The sequence below is a fragment of the Papaver somniferum genome, chromosome 6 (genome assembly GCF_003573695.1).
Source record: "Papaver somniferum cultivar HN1 chromosome 6, ASM357369v1, whole genome shotgun sequence".
Classification (NCBI taxonomy): Eukaryota; Viridiplantae; Streptophyta; class Magnoliopsida; order Ranunculales; family Papaveraceae; genus Papaver; species Papaver somniferum.
Window position 1 is genome coordinate 1494395 of NC_039363.1, and position 18509 is coordinate 1512903.

The window sequence follows — 18509 nt, forward strand, 5'->3', positions numbered from 1 at the left end:
TAATACTAAATCATGATAGAAGAAGTAAGATCGGAACACACACCTACAAAGAAAATAGTTCGGTCTGGCTTTACAATCCCAATGAAGTCTTTAAGTCGTTAACTTATAAGGTTTTGGAGAAAACCTAAGATTAAAGGAGAATCGACTTTATTCGTAACTAGTATCACAGAGAAGGTGTGGAGATCAGGTTTCCATTTGTTAGAGTTCTCCTTTATATAGTCTTCAAATCAGGGTTTGATTGCTTTGGAAAAAATCAATTAATATTCACCGTTAGATTAAAACTTGATTAGATTCAAGCTACTATATTTCAACCGTTAGATCAAACTTAGCTTGTAACACACATATGAAATTATCTTCATTTGTGTATTGGTAACCGTACCTAAACGTGTACACTAGGTTGGTTCAATAATAGACAATCGAGGTTATCCATATGAAAACTTTCATATCAACCTTATTCATCTTAACCAGAACTAGTTCAAATGACTCAAATGAAACTAGTTATAATATTGTTCAATTGCTATATTCTCATGAAAGTATACAAGTTTAAGATTGAAGCAAAATCAGTTTGGTTCACTCATATCAATTAATGAACATTATAGACAGGGTTTGCAAAGATTGCATTCCTTATTATAAAATGTATTAATTCATGTCATAACCGATTCTAGAACTTTACTCCATTCAAGTATGCAAACCGGTACTCATACTTAAGTAGCCGGAGTTGGACTGTGCTTGACAATACGCGATCCGGTGCGCATACTATCACACATCCAATACAACAGTTGAATTCAGTACGCGTACGGGTACACATATTATAGTTCGAGGACTTCAACTTAGCTCGCCAGTATATGTAATGGTACGCATAACAAGGCGCTCAGACTTTACCTGACCTCGCGAGTAAGCATACTGTATGCATAATATACCGGTCCTGGATCAACATATATGCAAGTAAACATACTTGTCTATAATCCAATTAGAGTTAAGTGTTCTAAACTCCATTTCAATCATCTAAAAATTCTTATAGGATGACAATAGTTGTTATGCATGAACTATTAGCATCAAAGCAATTTTCAAGTTATTGAAAGAATCATTACAAAACATTCTAAGTCTACATCAAATGTCTCACACAAATCATATACGATATTACTATGCGATTTTCTCATGATCATCTTTTGACTTTTGTCAAGAATTTCAGATGAACTTAATGAAAGCGAAAGCTTACCAAGACATATTTCGAGAAATATGTAAACGAGTTAAACTCCGTTCGAAATATCAAATTTGCATACTATCGAATACTATATAACAATACAACTTTTGTCTCAATATAAGAGATAAAGTAGAAATAGACTTTCCAAGTAATATATGAGTTTCAGTCTGCACATACCTTTTGTTGATGAAGTTCCACAAGCTCTCCTTAGTAGTTCTTCGTCTTAAATTGATGAACCATGTGAAGTGTAATGCTCAACTACACAATTTATCCTAGTCCGAGACATACGTATAAGTAGAATCGAAATCAAGACTTATAGTTTTGATCACTAACATTGACAAAAAAGTTTGAGATAACAACGATTGCGAGTTTGACTGAGTACTGCTCTAATAAAATTCATATCAAAAAAAATGGAAACTATTAAAATTAAGAAAAGATCGATAGAATGAAAGAATGAAAGGTTGAGTGAATTTGTGAGATCAAACTTGGATAATATTCATAGGGGTAGAAACTAGCCATTCATGTGGTCTTTTAAAAGTAGTCATTCGCGATCTTAGAAAACCTAATAACCAGCCATCGGCTCTTGTTAGTGCGCCTGCAGTTTTTGGGTGCCCGCACGTTCTTCATCCTCCGCCCACTACTTTCCTAAAGTGCAAAATCACGTTTACCCGTCAACCTGGATCAACAAATAATTTTTTTTGTTGATTGCTATGGCGATTCCCCTTATGGGACTAATGTTTGATGATATATCGTTCAATTATTTAAATCAGATTTCCGTAGGAATTTGAATCATCCTCATTGTTATACTCTGGTCTTGGGTTGTTCGCTAAAATTTTATCGGAACAATGATCATTTATATGCTCATCCATGTCTTCTTGTTCCATGTGTTGTATCAGGGTTTGTAATGGCTTTTTGGAGCCTTAATTCAGGGATATTGTCTTGTTTGAAAAAATAATTAGTTAAATTAAATGATATTTATTTACCAGGAAAGAGCCGCTTACATTCCTATTTTCACACTATGTCATACACTGAGCACTAATTTTCCCCCCGAAATTCAAGCGTTAGCGTCTTTGAAGACAATATTTTGAAGAAATGTTCACCCTATAAACTCTACATACCGATAAAAAATGAGCATACTCCGAAACATGCAATTCCACCCTACCACTTTGAAAACCAACAATCAAAAATTAACGGCATTTTAACCATTAAAATCAAAATTGATAGATAGAGAGGTTAGATATTTCAGAATATACTCAATTTTAATATCAACTTCTAATACGCTGTTGTTTAAAATTTGTTAATACAAATTTCTCTCAAAATGGGAGATAATGTGAATTTAAGGGTGTGAGTTTAGGTGTAAGACGTGCCGTCCCAGCACAACACGCCCACGAAGTCATGCGCTTAGTGTGCTATAATGTGTCAGGGATTATGACGTGCCGTGCTGTGGTGGGCTATGCCAGAAAAATAAACATGATATGCGGTGCCAAATACCTTTATTTTATATTTTCTAATATAGATGTTTTCCAAATACTTAGGTGTTATGTGTGTTATTATGAAAGTACATAACGATAATAGAATGCCGATAATTGACTAGAATAAAAGTTCTTTTGTGAAATATATATAAAATGCGATGTATTGTACCATGTTGGGTAGTATTTTATACATATTATGACTTACTTTCTTAACATGTTGTATTTGTGTTGTGCCATATATTTATCCGTACCCTATACGATGCTGGGCTGCGTTACCGACTAGTCAAACCCAATCTGTCCCATGACATTAACCTGTTGTGCTGAGCTAAATCACGTGTTGGACACGGTTGAATTTCGGCTCAAAATTTTGATGATATTGATAATTATGCAAAAATAAAATTCAAAAAAGTAAATGAAATTCAGCTTCCCTAGGGCGGGAGAAATTCCTTGTGTGGGACCCACAAGAGGAAAAGAAATATCAGATCCAACAATTTGGGGATTTTTTTTCTTCTTCTTCCTCAACGTTTTTTCTCATCAAGCAGAACCCCAAAAGAGATATAAATCAATCAATTAAGAACCAGAAAAAGAAGAAGAAGAAGAAACAAATTTAAACGAGAATTAAACCCTAATAATAGCCAAGAACAACTAGTTTCCTTCCGGCGAAACCAAACCAAGAGCAATAAGAAACGGAGAAAGTAACTCACTAGTATGTATTTCTTAACTCAATATTTACTCAATTTTGTTCTTAATTTGTTTATTTTCCTAAAATTTCCACAAGAAAGTTTAATTTCTAAAACCCTAGATTAAACAGTCTCTTCTCCTAATATTGTAGAATTCTTCGTTGTGAGTAGGTCTACCCCTAATTCGTTTGTTCAAATGCTTGATTGAATTTTCTTGTAGGTCTATTTCATAGAACTTAGAAGACAGACTCTTACAACGATTTTGGCTAGATTGTGATGTGTTCATTATAACAATCTACCGATAAATATGAGTATAGATATGCAAAATCACAAAAACGACATAAGTTTAAGATGCAAGTACCTACTTATAGGAGAAAGGGATTTGTGGAAGTTGTTGTTTTTTACTTGCTGTAGATTTGAGGAACCAATTGTGCAAGAACTGAGAAATGAAGGTAACCTTGCTATTTTTGTAGGACAACGGGTCAATTCAATGCTCACTCTATGAAGCGTTTGTCAGAAAGAGCATTCACAATGTTGCTTTCCAAGGTAACCTAGTCCATTCATTTGTTCTCATCTTTAACTTCGTGAACAGATATGGATATCTGCTTGACCTGTCGCTTAATTGGTTTCTTTTAAAAATTTAGCAAATCAATTGCTTTTTACTTTTGCCATATTTCATCTGTGTGCTCACTCACATGTTAGCTTACATATTTCATAGTATGGTGATGGGCCAACACTATCTAGTGGTGACCACTGTATACACTGCCCAAGTGATGGGGTGAAGACGATGATTCGAGCGGATGACTGTATGGATCGGAGGTCCCCTTTCAAAGAAATTGTGGATGCCTCACCAGCTGGAAAGACTCTAAAGGGAACGTTGTACTATGTGTCTAGGAATTGGTATGTTTTTTCCCTGTTTTTTCAGTTGATATTTTTATATACTCCTAGATATATGGTCCATCAATGTCACTAAATAGTAAATACTATAGTTTTGGCTGTACTTCACAACCACACATTTACCACTTTGTTTATTCCTTTTATATTATATTATGTACTTTAATTTAACATAAGAGGAAACTAGAATCTAGAAGCAGGTAAATCCTTTATCAGCTGCACAAAAGTTGTCGAAGATTTTACTGTCCCAGATGGTTTAATCTGAAGAATGTGGTTTTAATTCTATTATATTATCCGAAGAGACATGTTGGAGTATAGACATTCAAAATCTACTGGGATGACAAATTTTTATCTAGGAATCCAACGGAGTAATAAAGGGGTGGCTTTAATGACATCGCCTCCCTAATCATGTTAGGGTGTAGACCTCTTAGAACTATTGTTACATTTCCAGTTGTATTACATTTGCTCTTGTAGGCTTTTTTAATTCGATTTGTTGTACAGGTTACTGCAGTGGTCACTGAGAAGGAATGTGAATTTTCCCTCTGAAGCTGACATTGGCCCAACCACTTCAATTAGGTGTCCCCATGGAGAGCTTGTGCCAGAACAAGCGGCTGGGGCAAAGCGTGTGTTGATTCCGGAGGATCTCTGCCTCTTTCTTTATGAACAATCTAACAAGTTGAAACCTGAAGATCCCTTGGCTTGTTCAACATTTCCTTCGGATGCAGAAACATGTGGTATATGCAGCGTCGAACTTAATAATGCTAAGCTCAAAGAACGCCAGAATCATAATAAGTTACTCCAGGGAAATAATGATTCCCTTTCTCCAGGAAGCAAGTATTACTTGGTGCCTTCATGGTGGCTGAGTAAGTGGAAAAGTTACATTACAGCAAGTGGGAAGATGGTGTCTTCACCAGCAGCTGCGAGACCTGACCCTCTAGAGGGTGTTATTGATTCTTTGGTATGTTCGAAGGTAAGTGGTAACTTTACATGGGTATCTTAGAATAATTTTTTTAGTGTTTGGACACTAAGAACCTCTGACATTTCAGTCAAAGTTTTTTGGGTTGTTCCACTTTACACAAACAAGGAAAAATGGAAAAGCCTAAGTGACACAGTTTGAGATTTTGAAATGACAGCCGGTTGGTGTTATTAAATCTCACAACTTTGTAGCTATTAGTCTAATTAACTTAAATGATAGCTGGTTAGATATATTCAATGAAATGTGGCATAACTCTAAGTTAGCATAGTTGGCTGTCATGGCTTCTTTTCTGTTCGATATGATAAGTCTCTTTATTTCTTTTCTTTTTTTGCATACCAGCATTCGCGGCTGCTAGAAAGGCCTCCCATTGTCATCTGCAAACGTGGTCATATTTTTCAGAAGCCATATACTGTAAGTGTTAAAAACGCTGCTCTATTTTAATTGTGTTTGGGCTTAAAGCAAGTTTTTGACAAACAGCATTCGTCATGTATGATTCTTGTTGCTCATTCTACCTAGTTTAGAGTTTATATTCTTTTGATTTCAATAGAGATACAATATGTGTCCCCGTATTGGAAAATATATTTTGATATAAAAGAATCTATTATGTGCTCAAGGTCACGTACCTTGTAAGTTTTGGTTTTTCCAATTTCTATTTGTGTTAGGATTTTGATTTTTCCTATTAGCTATCTAGCACACCGCTTTCTCTCTACGCGACTATAACTGGGGGAGAGCAGTTTTCCCGTACTAAAGTTGTTTCTGCTTAAAGGCCTGTTGCTATGTTTCTGATGTACCTGTTTCTTTTCAATTCCAGACAGATGGATTGACTTTAATCTCAGAGAATGACTGGAAGTTCTTTTGCGAAGATTGGCAAGGTGCCAACTCGAAATGTGTATCTGCTGAATTTGAGTTCTCTGGTGCTGACGCGAAGAAATTAATTGGATCTTCTGAAGAGGTGCCAATTTCAGAAGCAAAGTTGAATGCTTCAAATGACGAGGTAGAGCCAAGGCAACCTACTATTAAGACTTATCCAACGGTAAGATGAGGTTGTGCTCTTGGTCTTGATATTAGTGTTTTAAGACATTTCCGTTGTTAGCTGTAGATTTCTTGGTCTAACTTCAGTTTTATTTGATCAGATATGCGAAGAATGCATAGGAGAAAGAGAAAGGAGAGAGCTAATGCAAAAATCAAGTTATTGCAATGAAGAGATTTCTGTAGTTCCGGTACGTGGAATAGAAGATCCAAGATCTGTTCTTGAAGCTTCTTGGGCAGTTTCTGAGCCAGATAGTCACACTTCCAAGTGTCTAACTAACTTAAATGGTGATGTTCTTGAAGCTGATAACAGTTCCCCTGCGTAAGTGTCTACTGGTGGTGTTCTCTGTTTTTTTAATTTCTTCTCACCATTCTCGAGAGTTACGTTTAGGCAATCATGATTTGCATATTTTGAGTAGTCTGTTATGGTGATCTGGCATTAATAGAAAACCAGAGAAGTCTTTCTATTAAAAATTAGTCATCCAAAAATTTAAGTGAAAGGATTTGTGAATGTTGTAGTAGTTTTTACATAGTGCTTATGAGATTTCGATTTGAGGAACTAACTGGATGCAGATATCCTTTTGACTAGCTTTACCAGTAAGTTCTAACCCTTTAGGTGTTACATCGTCCTAGATTCAACTTTCATTTTTATTATATCCTCTGAATTTTTTGAGTCATTACTTTGCATTTTAGGCGTCTATTTGTTCAACTAAAGTAGTTAACTCGATAGACATTGAAGGAATTTTTTTCTACTAGTATAAGTTATGGAACTTAAATTGTTCAAGAACTGAAATGGACGTTACCTTGCTATTCATTGTAGTCTCATTGACAACACATCAGTTCCCTGCTCCCATGGTCAAGGAGCCTGGACAACATTGCTTTTCAAGGTACTCTCGTCCATTCGTTTTTTATATTTGACTTGGTGAACATATATGCATATCCGCTTTGACCTTCTAATGTTGTGAAGCTAGTTCCTTCCTCTAAGCCAAGTAGTTGCGGAGAAATCTGAGAAGGCAGACTCAGATTTTTCGAGCTGCTTGTTTTATTCATGATCTTAACTTGCTTGTTCACCAAATAGTTTTCTTCCATGTGTAAACATTATGTAGCTCTTTTGTTGTATTATCTAAACTGAAATTAGGTGCATAACATTTTCTTTACTGTTTAGGAACAGTTTTGTTTTTCCTTTCTTTTGTTCCACTTACACATGTGTTCCTTGGCATCTTTGAGGGTTTTTAGTGTCAGAAGATCTGAAATTGGCCATTCAGCCATTTAAATTAAAATTTTAGTTGATTTCTATTCAGTATTCAGCAAATTTGTTTTTTAACTTCAGGCACATGGAACTACAACTGTTGGACTCCAGCATCCAAATTTTGGGGTTGTAGTAGGTGCTGATGGAAAGACTTCTTGTATCCAAACTTTAACCCTTGGCGAATTGGATCAATGTAAAATAAATCATTTTGGGGGAGGTGGAGGTGTAGATCAGTTTAAAATGTCAGGTGCATGGGCTGGTGAGGTTGAACGGTGTGAAGAAATTTCTGCCCAAGTGCATCAATTGGTTGATGATGCAACAAATGAAGCTGATAAAGTCAAATTCATTCGTGAAAGACTGATGGCCTTGGATGGAGAATGGGGTTACATCTTTGGAGAGATCGAAAAAAAGGCATACTATTTATTGTTGTATTACGTCAATCCTATTATTTTTATTATTGTTGCTTATTTTTGTATGTGTTTAATTTTAGGGTGGAAAATTCTGTCCATTTCTCTTTTTCGTAAAGCCAAGAATGTCAGATGCTGGGGAAGGATTTTACTGCTATGGTTCAGGGATGGACTATGCTGCATAGGTGTTAAGTTCTATCTCAGATATCGGTAAACTGACATTGGAAGAGGCCATAGACTGGGTGGAACGAGCGCTGGTGTATGCAGCACTAATGGATCATTTCTCCGGTGGAATATCCTGTAGTAAGTATTTGATTTAATCTAGAATTAGTTTGTTTTATCTTTATTACTTTTTAAAGTTTTTCTCTTTACTTTTTTATTTTATTTTATTTTAATCCTTGTAACTTGAAGTTGTCTCTTTTATTGTAGTACATGCTATGGGGATTAATGGATATACAGAAACTCGAACTGAAGGGATACTGACTACGCTAAGGAAGAGGCATAAAAGCTATTTTAAGGAAAGGCGGGCGCTATATAAGAAGTATGACTTTGGGTGGACAGTGTGTGAATTTGGAAAGTTAACAAAGGTATATTATTAGTCTTGAAAAACTTGAGAGACCGAATATGTTTTTTTATGTGGTATTTATTCATTCTAGCTTGTGCAGAAGAGCAAAGTACGATGGATAAATGCTAAAAAGCTGTTCATATCTCCTTGCCAGTGGATGTTCTATGAGAAAAAGAAGAGTGATTATTGGGATGAGTCAGAAAGTGATACTTCAGGTATCGAGCATGGTTAGAAGGATTTTAGTGACTGGGATTTCTTGAGTGTTATAATCTGTTCTTAAATTTTTTCTGTAATGTTGGTGTATTTTCAGATGAAGATGAACCATCTCCAAAAAGAAAGAAACCAGCTGCTGATGGAGACTGAGACAAGACCAAAGTTGGTGTTTATGGTTCTTGTAATGGTTTAATTGTAGTGAAGAACGTTGCCTCGGTCTATGAGGGGACAGCCAGGATCGGACTTTATACTTCCTCTAAAACTGTATTTCCTAATCCTATATCTAGGTTAACTGAAATCTTTCTTTGATTTAGGTTGCATAAATAGAAATGCCCGTAGTTGAAGCTGATATCTGGCTTTGAACATGAAGGATTCCTAGTCCCAAGCTGCTTCGGCCATGTTTGGTGGGTTTTCTTATGTTTGGAGCATTATCTCTGTTTGTTCTCGAGGAGGTCCTAATTTCAGTTTATCTCATCACTCTTGGGTAGTCTTCTCTTGTCTTAATTACAGTCTTATACTTTGAAATTTCAAGGACGTCTTTGGTATGTTAGAGGAAACAGGCATGATTTGGCGCCTTTTGCAACACCCGTACTGAATCTTCTCAAATGGAAATTTGGATTCGAAAGCGTTTTTCTAATCTGGTTCCTTGACCTTGAGACGTCGTAATCTGTAGCCCTCAGTTTCTTATGGTACTGTTAGATGTTATCAGAACAATCGGCTGGAGTAGAAAACTCCGACGAATGTAGAGAGGCCTAGTTCAGAATGGACAAAGTAGATGATCCCATGTCAGGGGGCAATCGAGTAACCAGTCTGACTTTTTAGTACGAGTCAAAAGTCAATAATTCTACTGAAGAGCAATTCTTTACGAAAAAAGTCTATTTTGTCTTTTCTGTCGGTTTTCTTCTGGCGGTTTATTTCATAGTCTGTTAAGACTTTTTGATACCGAGCAACTCTTTACGGACACACTTTTAGAACAACACAAACAAAATAGCCTTTTTTTCTCGCAGATTTTTTTTCGTGGATTTCGATGGGCCCGCCCAGGGAGTCCATTTATGTGAGTTTTTTCTCTCGGGTTTCTTCCGGCGGTTTATTTCATATTATGTTAAAACTTTTTGATACTGAGCAATTCTTTACGGACCGAGTTTTGGAACAACACAAACAAAATAGCCTTTTCACATAATTTTTTGTGGATCCTGGTGGGCCCGCCTAGGACAGCAGGGGGAGTCCGTTTTATGTGAGAGTTTTTCCCTCGGTTTTCTTCCGGCGGTTTATTTCATATTATGTTAAAACTTTTTGATACTGAGCAAAACAGATGCGGATGATGGTCAGTCAAAAGTACGAGGGTGGATGGAGGTCAGTCAAAACAGATGCGAAGAATGTAGTCATGAATGATTTGCTTCAACGTTATCCCAATCTTCCACTCCTACCTTATCGACGGTTCTTATGTTTTCATCGAGCACTCCAGCAAATACCGCTAGAGAAGTCTCATCCATATTTCTAAGTTTGTGTAGAAGTTCGAGCACTCTAGCAGATACTGCTAGAGAAGTCTCATTCATGTTCTAAGCTTGTGCATCAGATGCATGTTCTATCCTGCAGAAATGAACTTGGACACTGAAGTCACGTAATAAATTTAGAAAAATCTTAGAAAGAATAAAACAGAATTATAAAGTCCACTGCAAATCAGATGAGAAATGATCTGATAGAATTAGAAAAGTCCTTAGTTAAAGAGTGATGATAAAACTAGGGAGAAGGGAACCATGAAGCGTTGTAAACTCAACAAGGAACCACCAAAAAACAAAGGTCTCAGCACCAGTATTACATACAATGATCAGAACATCAGCAACATCTAAATTACCAACTTACACTCCTCTTCGGCGACTCTACCTACTTATGCTTTCTGTATAAATTGAGATCATAAGTTAGTTACTCAAAAGAGTGCCTTTTCCATAACATAATACTTGCAACTATATTATCAACTTACCCTGTTTTCGAAGAAATGGCGATGTTTTTCCCACAATGTAGTGTGAATATATTCTCGAGCCATCACTCTTACATTCTTGGAACTATCAATCACGGTAACTGGAGAAAAGCAATAATAATATGAGAAATCAATCACGATAACTAGAGAAAAGAAATAATAATATGAGAAAAATAAGAGAATAATTGAATATTTCTTCATAAAGATGGGAAAATAAATAAAAATTTTAAGTGCCTTACTATTTGCAAGCCCACCCGTGCAACTATCAAACATGGCGACAAACACCAAGGCTCTTTCAACCCAACATATAGCCTCTGCGAGCCCCATATCTTCACCAACTTTTCCTTCTGATAAGATATGTTCAGCATATTCACTACAACGTCCGGAACAGTAAAAAGATTCTTTCACATCCCAATGCCTGAAATTTCCAGCACATGAAACGGATGCAACAGGAGATTGCCCGACCTAGAACAACAAAAAAAAGATTAAGAAACTAAATACCAACTTGACATTAATAAATTACATACAACGTAAAGACTCGCAACCTGCTAATTACACAGTTATGCATATCAATACAAAGTTGTAAATGCAAGAAATCTGGCATGCATCTCATCTTATGTTTGATGGTTAACCGACTTGACGACGACTAAATGCATGAAGTAATAACAACACTATTTGAATGATGAACACATAACCCCTCTGATCTGCTTTGTGTATCCTTTCATATAAGTTCAAGTGTACTAGCTGTTTTTTTCAATGATAATTTTAGATCTGACACAAAATCATAATTCCTCACACAACCAATTGAATTTAGTAATGAAGCATTCTAAGCAAACATAGCAAATTCATTTAAATGCGAACCAAGTAACTAAAAGCATGACAAGTTGACTTACTAGATCGTTCTACTATCGGTCTGGAATGTTTAACAGTTCACCCATCCATTTCCCTCAAATTGCGATTTCATTTGCTTTACTTTTTAAAAAGCAACATAACGAATACCAAAGAGGGAATAACATCAATGTAACAACGCTTACATATCTGACACCACATGGTATCAACTATATTGTGTGTAATCTTGAGCACTTGCAGAAAAGTTCTACCTCGGACGAAAGCATCATTAACCTCAAGAATATAATCCTCTGTGAACGAAATCCCCAAAATAAGTCTCGATAACCTCAACAATATACTACTCTAATACAAGCACATTTCCTAGTAATAGTAGTACTAATATGAGCACCTTAAGAGTGAGCCTAGTGAACTTTTTTTCCCTCCGTTTTGAATTGTATTTGGCAGCGTAGCTGCAGCAAAAAAAATGCGAAAAACCATTTTCCTATAGCTTTTTAAAGCAATTTTAACTTTTTTAGCAATTGCTAAGTAGAGCCATCTCCATTAGAGTACAGACAAAGCCAACTTTCAATTATTTGGTCTGCAGTGTGGATTTTTGTGTTTGCTATATTAGCAAAGCTCAGAACCATAAAAAAGACACAGATGGAAAATATTTCATGTTAAATATTGCAAAGCCAAAGATACGGTCTAAAGTACTCTAACAACACATTTTGGGTCTCAAAATGTACATGTATGAATCTGAATGAAGAATTTCAGTAAAATGAAGGTTTAGTGATTTTGTTATATCAGCTAAACTCTGGTCTTGATAGTGTGAACATGCAAAAAGATTAAAGTCAGGAAAAAGGGTGGCTTCAGCCCTTTCCGAACTGCACTCTTATCGATGCCTTACCTAAAGCCTATAGTTTAATGGATCAAGTTTTTCCAAAAAATTTGAACAACAAGCTACTGTAACAGGACCTCCCTCATGAAAGAAACAGAATTAGGTCACACATCAGATATTAATTCATACGAACAGACACTACAATTGATCTAAGCCAAAAAGGTTGAGAAAGGTATGGGATGAAATGTAACTTCTCCCCTTCTCCATTGTTTTACAATACCAATCTTCTTCACCGCGGTTAACGTGGGACTAAAACTACATGTCAGGCCCAACAGAGATACTATAGAATTGTGCATGATTAGGTTAGCTCACTCTTTTTCCTTCACATCTACTCTCACATACGGTATCACTGTAACCTCTTCTTTGCTCTTTGAGAATGTTCTTAGACCGTAATTTGCAAATTTGTGAATCATTCATGAATACTACAATAACGCAATTGATTGTAATTATTATCTATTCAGGGTATTATTCGCGGAATGGGTAGACCAACAACGCAAAAATCCACAGTGCTGGACCAGACTATATGTTAATTCGGTAATGCCTACTCATTATTCTGTACTTACAAGCTAACATGTTGTATTTGGAGATCGATGATATCTTTTATGTGATAACTAAATGAGGAAACAACATGCAAAAAAACAACCTCAAAGCAAGCAAAAACATGGAATCAATAATTCATGCTATATTTGAATTGGTCCAACAAATTGCTAAGCCTTCTCCACAGAGCAACAACAGCCAACCAAAGATCTGAAAACTAAATTGTTCCGTGCACTTTCAGATATTATTTGCCTCAAGTTGCAAAGCACTTGCTTATGTTATTTTTCATGTTTAAATCTGCAAATCAAATTTTCAGTCGAAATTTGAGATTTCTACCAGAAGATCAACAAAATCTTACTCATTTCCGACATGCAATTCTAGCACGTTATCATGTGCCTTTTGGGTAGTTACTAGAATCCATTCAAGATTTCAAACTATTAGTATGCACAGGGAATTCAGACTAATAGTTAACGAGAGATAAAGCAAAAGTTAACTTTGTAAACAGCAACATTCATACCTCTACCTCATCGAATGCGCAAATAATAACCTCAAATGCTTCGTTCAAAATGCGAGATTTCTTTGCGATATGCTTTGCGAACTTTTTGACTGTTGGCCTTCCTTTACCATTTTTCTTCAACCGTCTCATACATTTACGCGAAACGCTGATGGTTTTACTCAAACTCTTCCAAACTCCAGTTACCCCAATACAGAGATCATCAAACTGCCTAATCTTGTCACTTCTAGAAAACAACGCTTTGTCAGAGTAGGCTGAAGTAAGTTCTCCATCACCAGCTAGTATGATAAATTTACTAGTTTTTATGACAATCCCCGTCCCATGCACTGCAGATTTATCTCCCACATAAAAGGCCCCGAAATGTTTTGGAATTCTAGAGAAAGTGCATAGCTTACTAAACTTTTCTTTCAACAAATCTGTGGTTAAAATATCTGGCTTGAGAAGATTTTCTAACAACCAATATTCTTCATCCTTGGACAAGATCTGGAAGGGCTTTTGAGTCGTGAGATCAACTCTGCACATACAAATTTATCTCTAGTAGTTAGCTAATATTCAAAAAAATAACATTGTAGATGCACAAAATCATTTCAGATTTGATAAAAATATCATATCTTGTTTGGTGAAGAAAGACATCTAGTTTAACTTGTTAGCAACGAAACTATATATCCCAAGTCTTTCTTGTATAAAGTAGCACACATCAAGTTTGGTAAAGAAAGAGATCAAAGCCAAACGAACCTAGTGAAGAACTCATAGACTGCCTCCTCAAAAACATCATTGTCCTTTCCGTCAAGAAGACATCTGCTTTTGCCGTTCTCCAGGTTCGACGATTTTAATGCCTCCAAGATTTTTGAACCACATTGCTAATCAAAATATTGTATAAATCAGTAACTCACAAAAGGGAAAAATATAGACAAATAAAAAAGGTGGAAAGCAACAGTCACAATACAAATGGATTTGGATGCGCACTGTTTCATTGGGCAACTGAGATATCTTGCAAGCCAGATATGTCAATGGGTGAATTTTATTGTCAACTGCCTCACCACACCATCCGCTATAATTTTCTGGCAAACTATCAAGATCACTTAGTAAACATTCCCAATCAACTGGGTCACTGCACAAAAACCATGACAAGAGGCATCCATTTATGACCTTAACAACGAATAACAAAATCTCGCTCAACTATTTTAAGAAATAAATCTCACTGGCAATTGTGAAAGAGCTACTTCTTCCTAAAACAAAAGAGATTACCATGACTCTATTTTTTTTCTAAGGACCTTAACAGCAGCAGCATAGTCACAGACATGAGCAAGAAGCCTCCCTCCCTGTCAAGTTAAAGTCAAACAATCAAAACAAACGCGTAAATAATAATAATAATCCAGCCAGGAAAGAACGAGTCCTTTTGGCCTCAAACCTAGCCAAATACGAGACATTTGAAAACTGTTAACCCAATTTTAACAAAAACCGCGCATCGCATCCGATCCCATGCATGCATGTGAAGGAAAACTTCAGATGCACCAACTGTGTCCAAGTGTTCAGACTCACATTAAAGCAAACTAAACATATTTATTCATGTTTCATAGAGATGATTGCTGGATAGAACTTGTTCGGCAAAACTCAACGCAGTGCTTAGAGATAATATGAACCAAGATCAATTTCCCTGACTAGTTATCCTATAACATTCAACATTCATCTATAAAACTGGTAAGTGATTGTGGTTTAACAATTAGATTTTGGTGATCTTGTTATAGTTTCAGTATGCCAATCTGCGGACTGCAGTGGTATATGCTTGTACAGTGTACAATAAGCTTTACTCTTTTATAAGTATAACTATTCAAACCTGCATAAGGTTTCTATATTCGCAGAATAACCAAAAAGTAGAAACTTGGATGTATGTTACTTAAACTACACCAAGACTACACTAAGCATTCACATTTAAAGCTAGAAACTTATGTTATCCTCATTCAAAAGTGAGAGTGTAATCGAGACCCAACAAATTGCTGTTAACATAGAAATAAGATTCAACGAAGTACCTTTGGATACCGTTTATCAGGTTTGACAACTAGAAGTGTCGGGCCTAACTTGCAAAGAATCTCACGAACAGGGTCGTGTAGTTCTTGCTGCTCCGTTATAGACATGCATACCAGAAAGGCTGCAAAATAGAGAAAAATGTTTAAGAGGGTACTTGTGTATGTAATCTTGAAGGGGGGAAAAAACAACTAGGATAGAAGTCTTGGAATTTCAGCTCCTTTATAACCATAATCAAGACTTAAACATGGTAGAGAACAACCTTATGACGAAATCCGTCCTTGAACCTAGTACTAGCATACTCAACAACATACAAAACCAGCACCTTATAGAGCAACAACACTACATACGACTCATACCAAATTAAGATTGAAATAAGGAAATAGAGACAAGCATAGCACTCAAGCTTTCATGACTTATCAATTTCTATTTCTTCACATTAATTAGTGATGGATGATAACAAATTTACAACCCGTGAACTTGTAAATAGGCATGGCAGAATTGTGAAAGGGGGACTCCTCCTGTAGCTCTGCAGCTGACAGGATCGTGAATGGGGGAATCCCCCCCTGCAGCAAGGACATGGTGTGAGCAGACACACTACTTTGATGGTCGCGAATGCGTAATCCCACTGAGGTGGTGATTAACTCCACCCTCTGTACCAAAAGTGAACAAGGCACGGTATGTGTCAAGGATTTATTATGTCATTGGACAAGTTGCGTCTAGGCGGGCAGCCAGTGTAAAAACTTTTGCCACACTTTCATGGGACGATTCTTTACAAGACAGTCCCTAGCCCGACCCGGGACTTGTTCCTGGACAAAGGGCTTTAGGTTTTCGGATGATAACAAATTCTTCTTTACAAAACACATGAGCCTAGAAGTGAGTCCTAGTCGTTAAGTTTTTATTCTAAAACTAGTTTTTAGTGCATGATTAATCCGTGAACATGCTTTAAACACAAAAACATATTAACTTACACTAAACATGCATTAGCTTAGTCTAAACATGATTTGTTGCGCAAACCATAAAAAGTCTAACAAGAAGAACTTACGTTCTGCTTCATAAAATATATCATCACACTGGTGCCTCTTGATCAAAAGATGAAGCACCTACACCAAAGCAGGCAATATCACTGGCTTATATAATACATATATTATTATTGACAGCTAATTGCAGTTTGTAACGAACCTGTAACTGAATGCAAAAAACAGCCCAGAACAGAAACTTGTCCTCCCGAACAAGCTTATACATTTTGAGGGAAACCTGCCAACATAAATTGAAATTAAATTAAGAAGAAAGGAACAAGCAAATCTAAAGAAAAATGAAAGAAAAACATATTTTGGGATCTCGGACACATCTAACCTCAAGTTGTTCTGCAAATAACGAGTTGCGAGAATAACAATTAAACAATTTCCTCAACGAGCCGACATGGTTATGCCCTTCCACAAGAGTAAGTTCATAAATATAACGAGTCGCTTCGTCCACTGTAATATTCATCCATGAAATATAATTGATACTAGTTTCATCTGAAGATATAAAATGTAGTATAATCAGTATTTTGATGCACAACAATAAGAACTACAGTACTTACAGTCACCAAGATGTAACCAAACAGCCTCAAATGTTGCCGCCACATCTGGCAAAGTTGAGTTATCAAAAAAGGTGTGCTTGTCCTTTCCCTTGACCTTAGATAAAAGAGATACTAATCCATTAACACCGCCAATTGTCGCAAACACAAGTGCCTTCAGACCCTAAGTAATAGGAATAAATAGAAGAGTAAGATTTAACATTCAAACTAGAACTGAATTAAGAACTCAAGTTTAAAATTTATATCGAAAGGTAGTAAGCATAACCTGAATGAGTGCAGAAGATGGAAACTTGGATTCTATAGCTACGATATGCTCTAGTGCTTTCATGAACCGGCGAGATTCAATGTAATCTTTCACAAGTTGGATGCTCGCTGGTGATGGTTGAGCTAGTTTCAGTTGGAAAATAACTTCTGAAGTTAGCACATAGAAGTATATAGAAAAATTAGGAGGAGAACTGGGGAAGAAAGCATATGACTGTGAAACCAATACCATAAGAAGCTTGAACTAAATCCTCTAACTTGGGCCTATTTGATGATGAACCGGCAGATGGTGAAGCTAATTTGACAAGGGGACTTTCTCTTTTTCTTTTGGGTGAATCCCAAACTTCCTCGTGCAACTTATATTTCTCCAATTCATCTAGCTCTTGCTGGAAAAATAAAGGACCAACAAATTGTAAGAGAAACAAGCTAATAAAAACCCAGAATGCACATCATCATACAACTCAAGTAATGTCTTACCAAGCCTTCTGGGAGTGGGAGTGATGCCATTGATTATGAGAAACCCTTGCAATCAAAACCTGACTTCAACAAGTCCTTCTACAGATTTACTTTACTTTTTTATGGTTTCCCGGATGATATAATTTCAAATAAAGAAGAAAAATTGGGAAAACTTACCACGCGGAGCACCAGCATAAACGAATTGAAGAAATTTCAGGGCTGGGGAGTGGACGAGAGAAGAAGAAGAAGAAGAAGAAGAAGAAGAAGAATGAAATGTTAGGATGGGTTTGATAAGGTACAGGCTTAAACGCAGATCCGAACCCATTTCAAACCGTGATTCAAGGTCCGACCCGTGAATAACCCATAATTAAAAGAAGTTTAAATCTAAGCCCAAAGATATTAAGAACCATTTTTTGGGACCATGATTTTTTTTGGGACCATGATTTGATTAGACCATCTTTCCTATAACTATAAGGGGTGTCCTAAAAGGTAGAGATGACTAGTTTACCCTTAATCTATAATTTAATTAAAAACAACATAATAATCACTTTTATATATATTACCACCACCACCGCCCACCACTACCACCCACCACCGCCGATTACCACCACCACCACCTCGGATTATCACCACCATTAACCGCCGGTTACCACCACCACCTCCAATTATCACCACCACCAACCATCGATTACCACCATCACCTCCGGTTACCACCACCACAACCTCTCTCTATATATATAT

At 36.4% G+C, this 18509-nt stretch overlaps 2 protein-coding genes across 4 annotated transcripts; one reads left to right on the plus strand and one right to left on the minus strand.

The window, feature by feature from the left end:
• Window positions 1–3128: 3128 nt before the first annotated feature.
• On the plus strand, window positions 3129–8998 carry LOC113286640 (ubiquitin carboxyl-terminal hydrolase 26-like). 3 transcript variants are annotated; one of them, XM_026535207.1, is made up of 13 exons: window positions 3129–3382; window positions 3830–3902; window positions 4075–4256; window positions 4752–5220; window positions 5566–5637; window positions 6038–6259; window positions 6360–6577; window positions 7076–7142; window positions 7586–7915; window positions 7995–8214; window positions 8341–8498; window positions 8577–8691; window positions 8787–8998. In XM_026535207.1, exons 2-10 carry the CDS (start codon window positions 3858–3860, stop codon window positions 8094–8096), a joined length of 1707 nt encoding a protein of 568 aa, XP_026390992.1. In that variant the 5' UTR covers window positions 3129–3382; window positions 3830–3857; the 3' UTR covers window positions 8097–8214; window positions 8341–8498; window positions 8577–8691; window positions 8787–8998. The 3 variants fall into 3 exon arrangements, with proteins under 3 accessions (XP_026390992.1, XP_026390990.1, XP_026390991.1); XM_026535205.1 differs by having other exon boundaries at window positions 7586–8214; XM_026535206.1 differs by having other exon boundaries at window positions 4752–5208; window positions 7586–8214.
• A 1343-nt stretch (window positions 8999–10341) lies between these two features.
• On the minus strand, window positions 10342–18093 carry LOC113286548. The gene is made up of 16 exons (XM_026535133.1): window positions 17946–18093; window positions 17790–17797; window positions 17542–17698; window positions 17317–17438; window positions 17055–17214; window positions 16826–16947; window positions 16652–16726; window positions 16515–16572; window positions 15475–15593; window positions 14693–14766; window positions 14411–14555; window positions 14180–14304; window positions 13448–13958; window positions 10907–11132; window positions 10671–10768; window positions 10342–10586 (listed from the first exon to the last, which is right to left on the minus strand). The coding sequence occupies exons 1-16, from the start codon at window positions 18091–18093 to the stop codon at window positions 10578–10580; spliced, it is 2157 nt and encodes a 718-aa protein (XP_026390918.1). The 3' UTR covers window positions 10342–10577.
• Window positions 18094–18509: the final 416 nt, after the last annotated feature.

Excerpts from the sequence above, each read along its gene's own strand:
- LOC113286640 (XM_026535205.1), top strand. The coding sequence starts at position 3,858 with ATGAAGCGTTTGTCAGAAAGAGCATTCACAATGTTGCTTTCCAAG. Across the intron at positions 5,221-5,565 it reads ATTCTTTGGTATGTTCGAAG|CATTCGCGGCTGCTAGAAAG; the intron begins GTAAGTGGTAAC and ends TTTGCATACCAG. Across the intron at positions 5,638-6,037 it reads TTTTTCAGAAGCCATATACT|ACAGATGGATTGACTTTAAT; the intron begins GTAAGTGTTAAA and ends TTTCAATTCCAG.
- LOC113286548 (XM_026535133.1), bottom strand. The coding sequence starts at position 18,093 with ATGGGTTCGGATCTGCGTTTAAGCCTGTACCTTATCAAACCCATCCTA. Across the intron at positions 16,727-16,825 it reads TATTTGCAGAACAACTTGAG|GTTTCCCTCAAAATGTATAA; the intron begins GTTAGATGTGTC and ends TTATGTTGGCAG. Across the intron at positions 14,305-14,410 it reads CTCAGTTGCCCAATGAAACA|CAATGTGGTTCAAAAATCTT; the intron begins GTGCGCATCCAA and ends TATTTTGATTAG.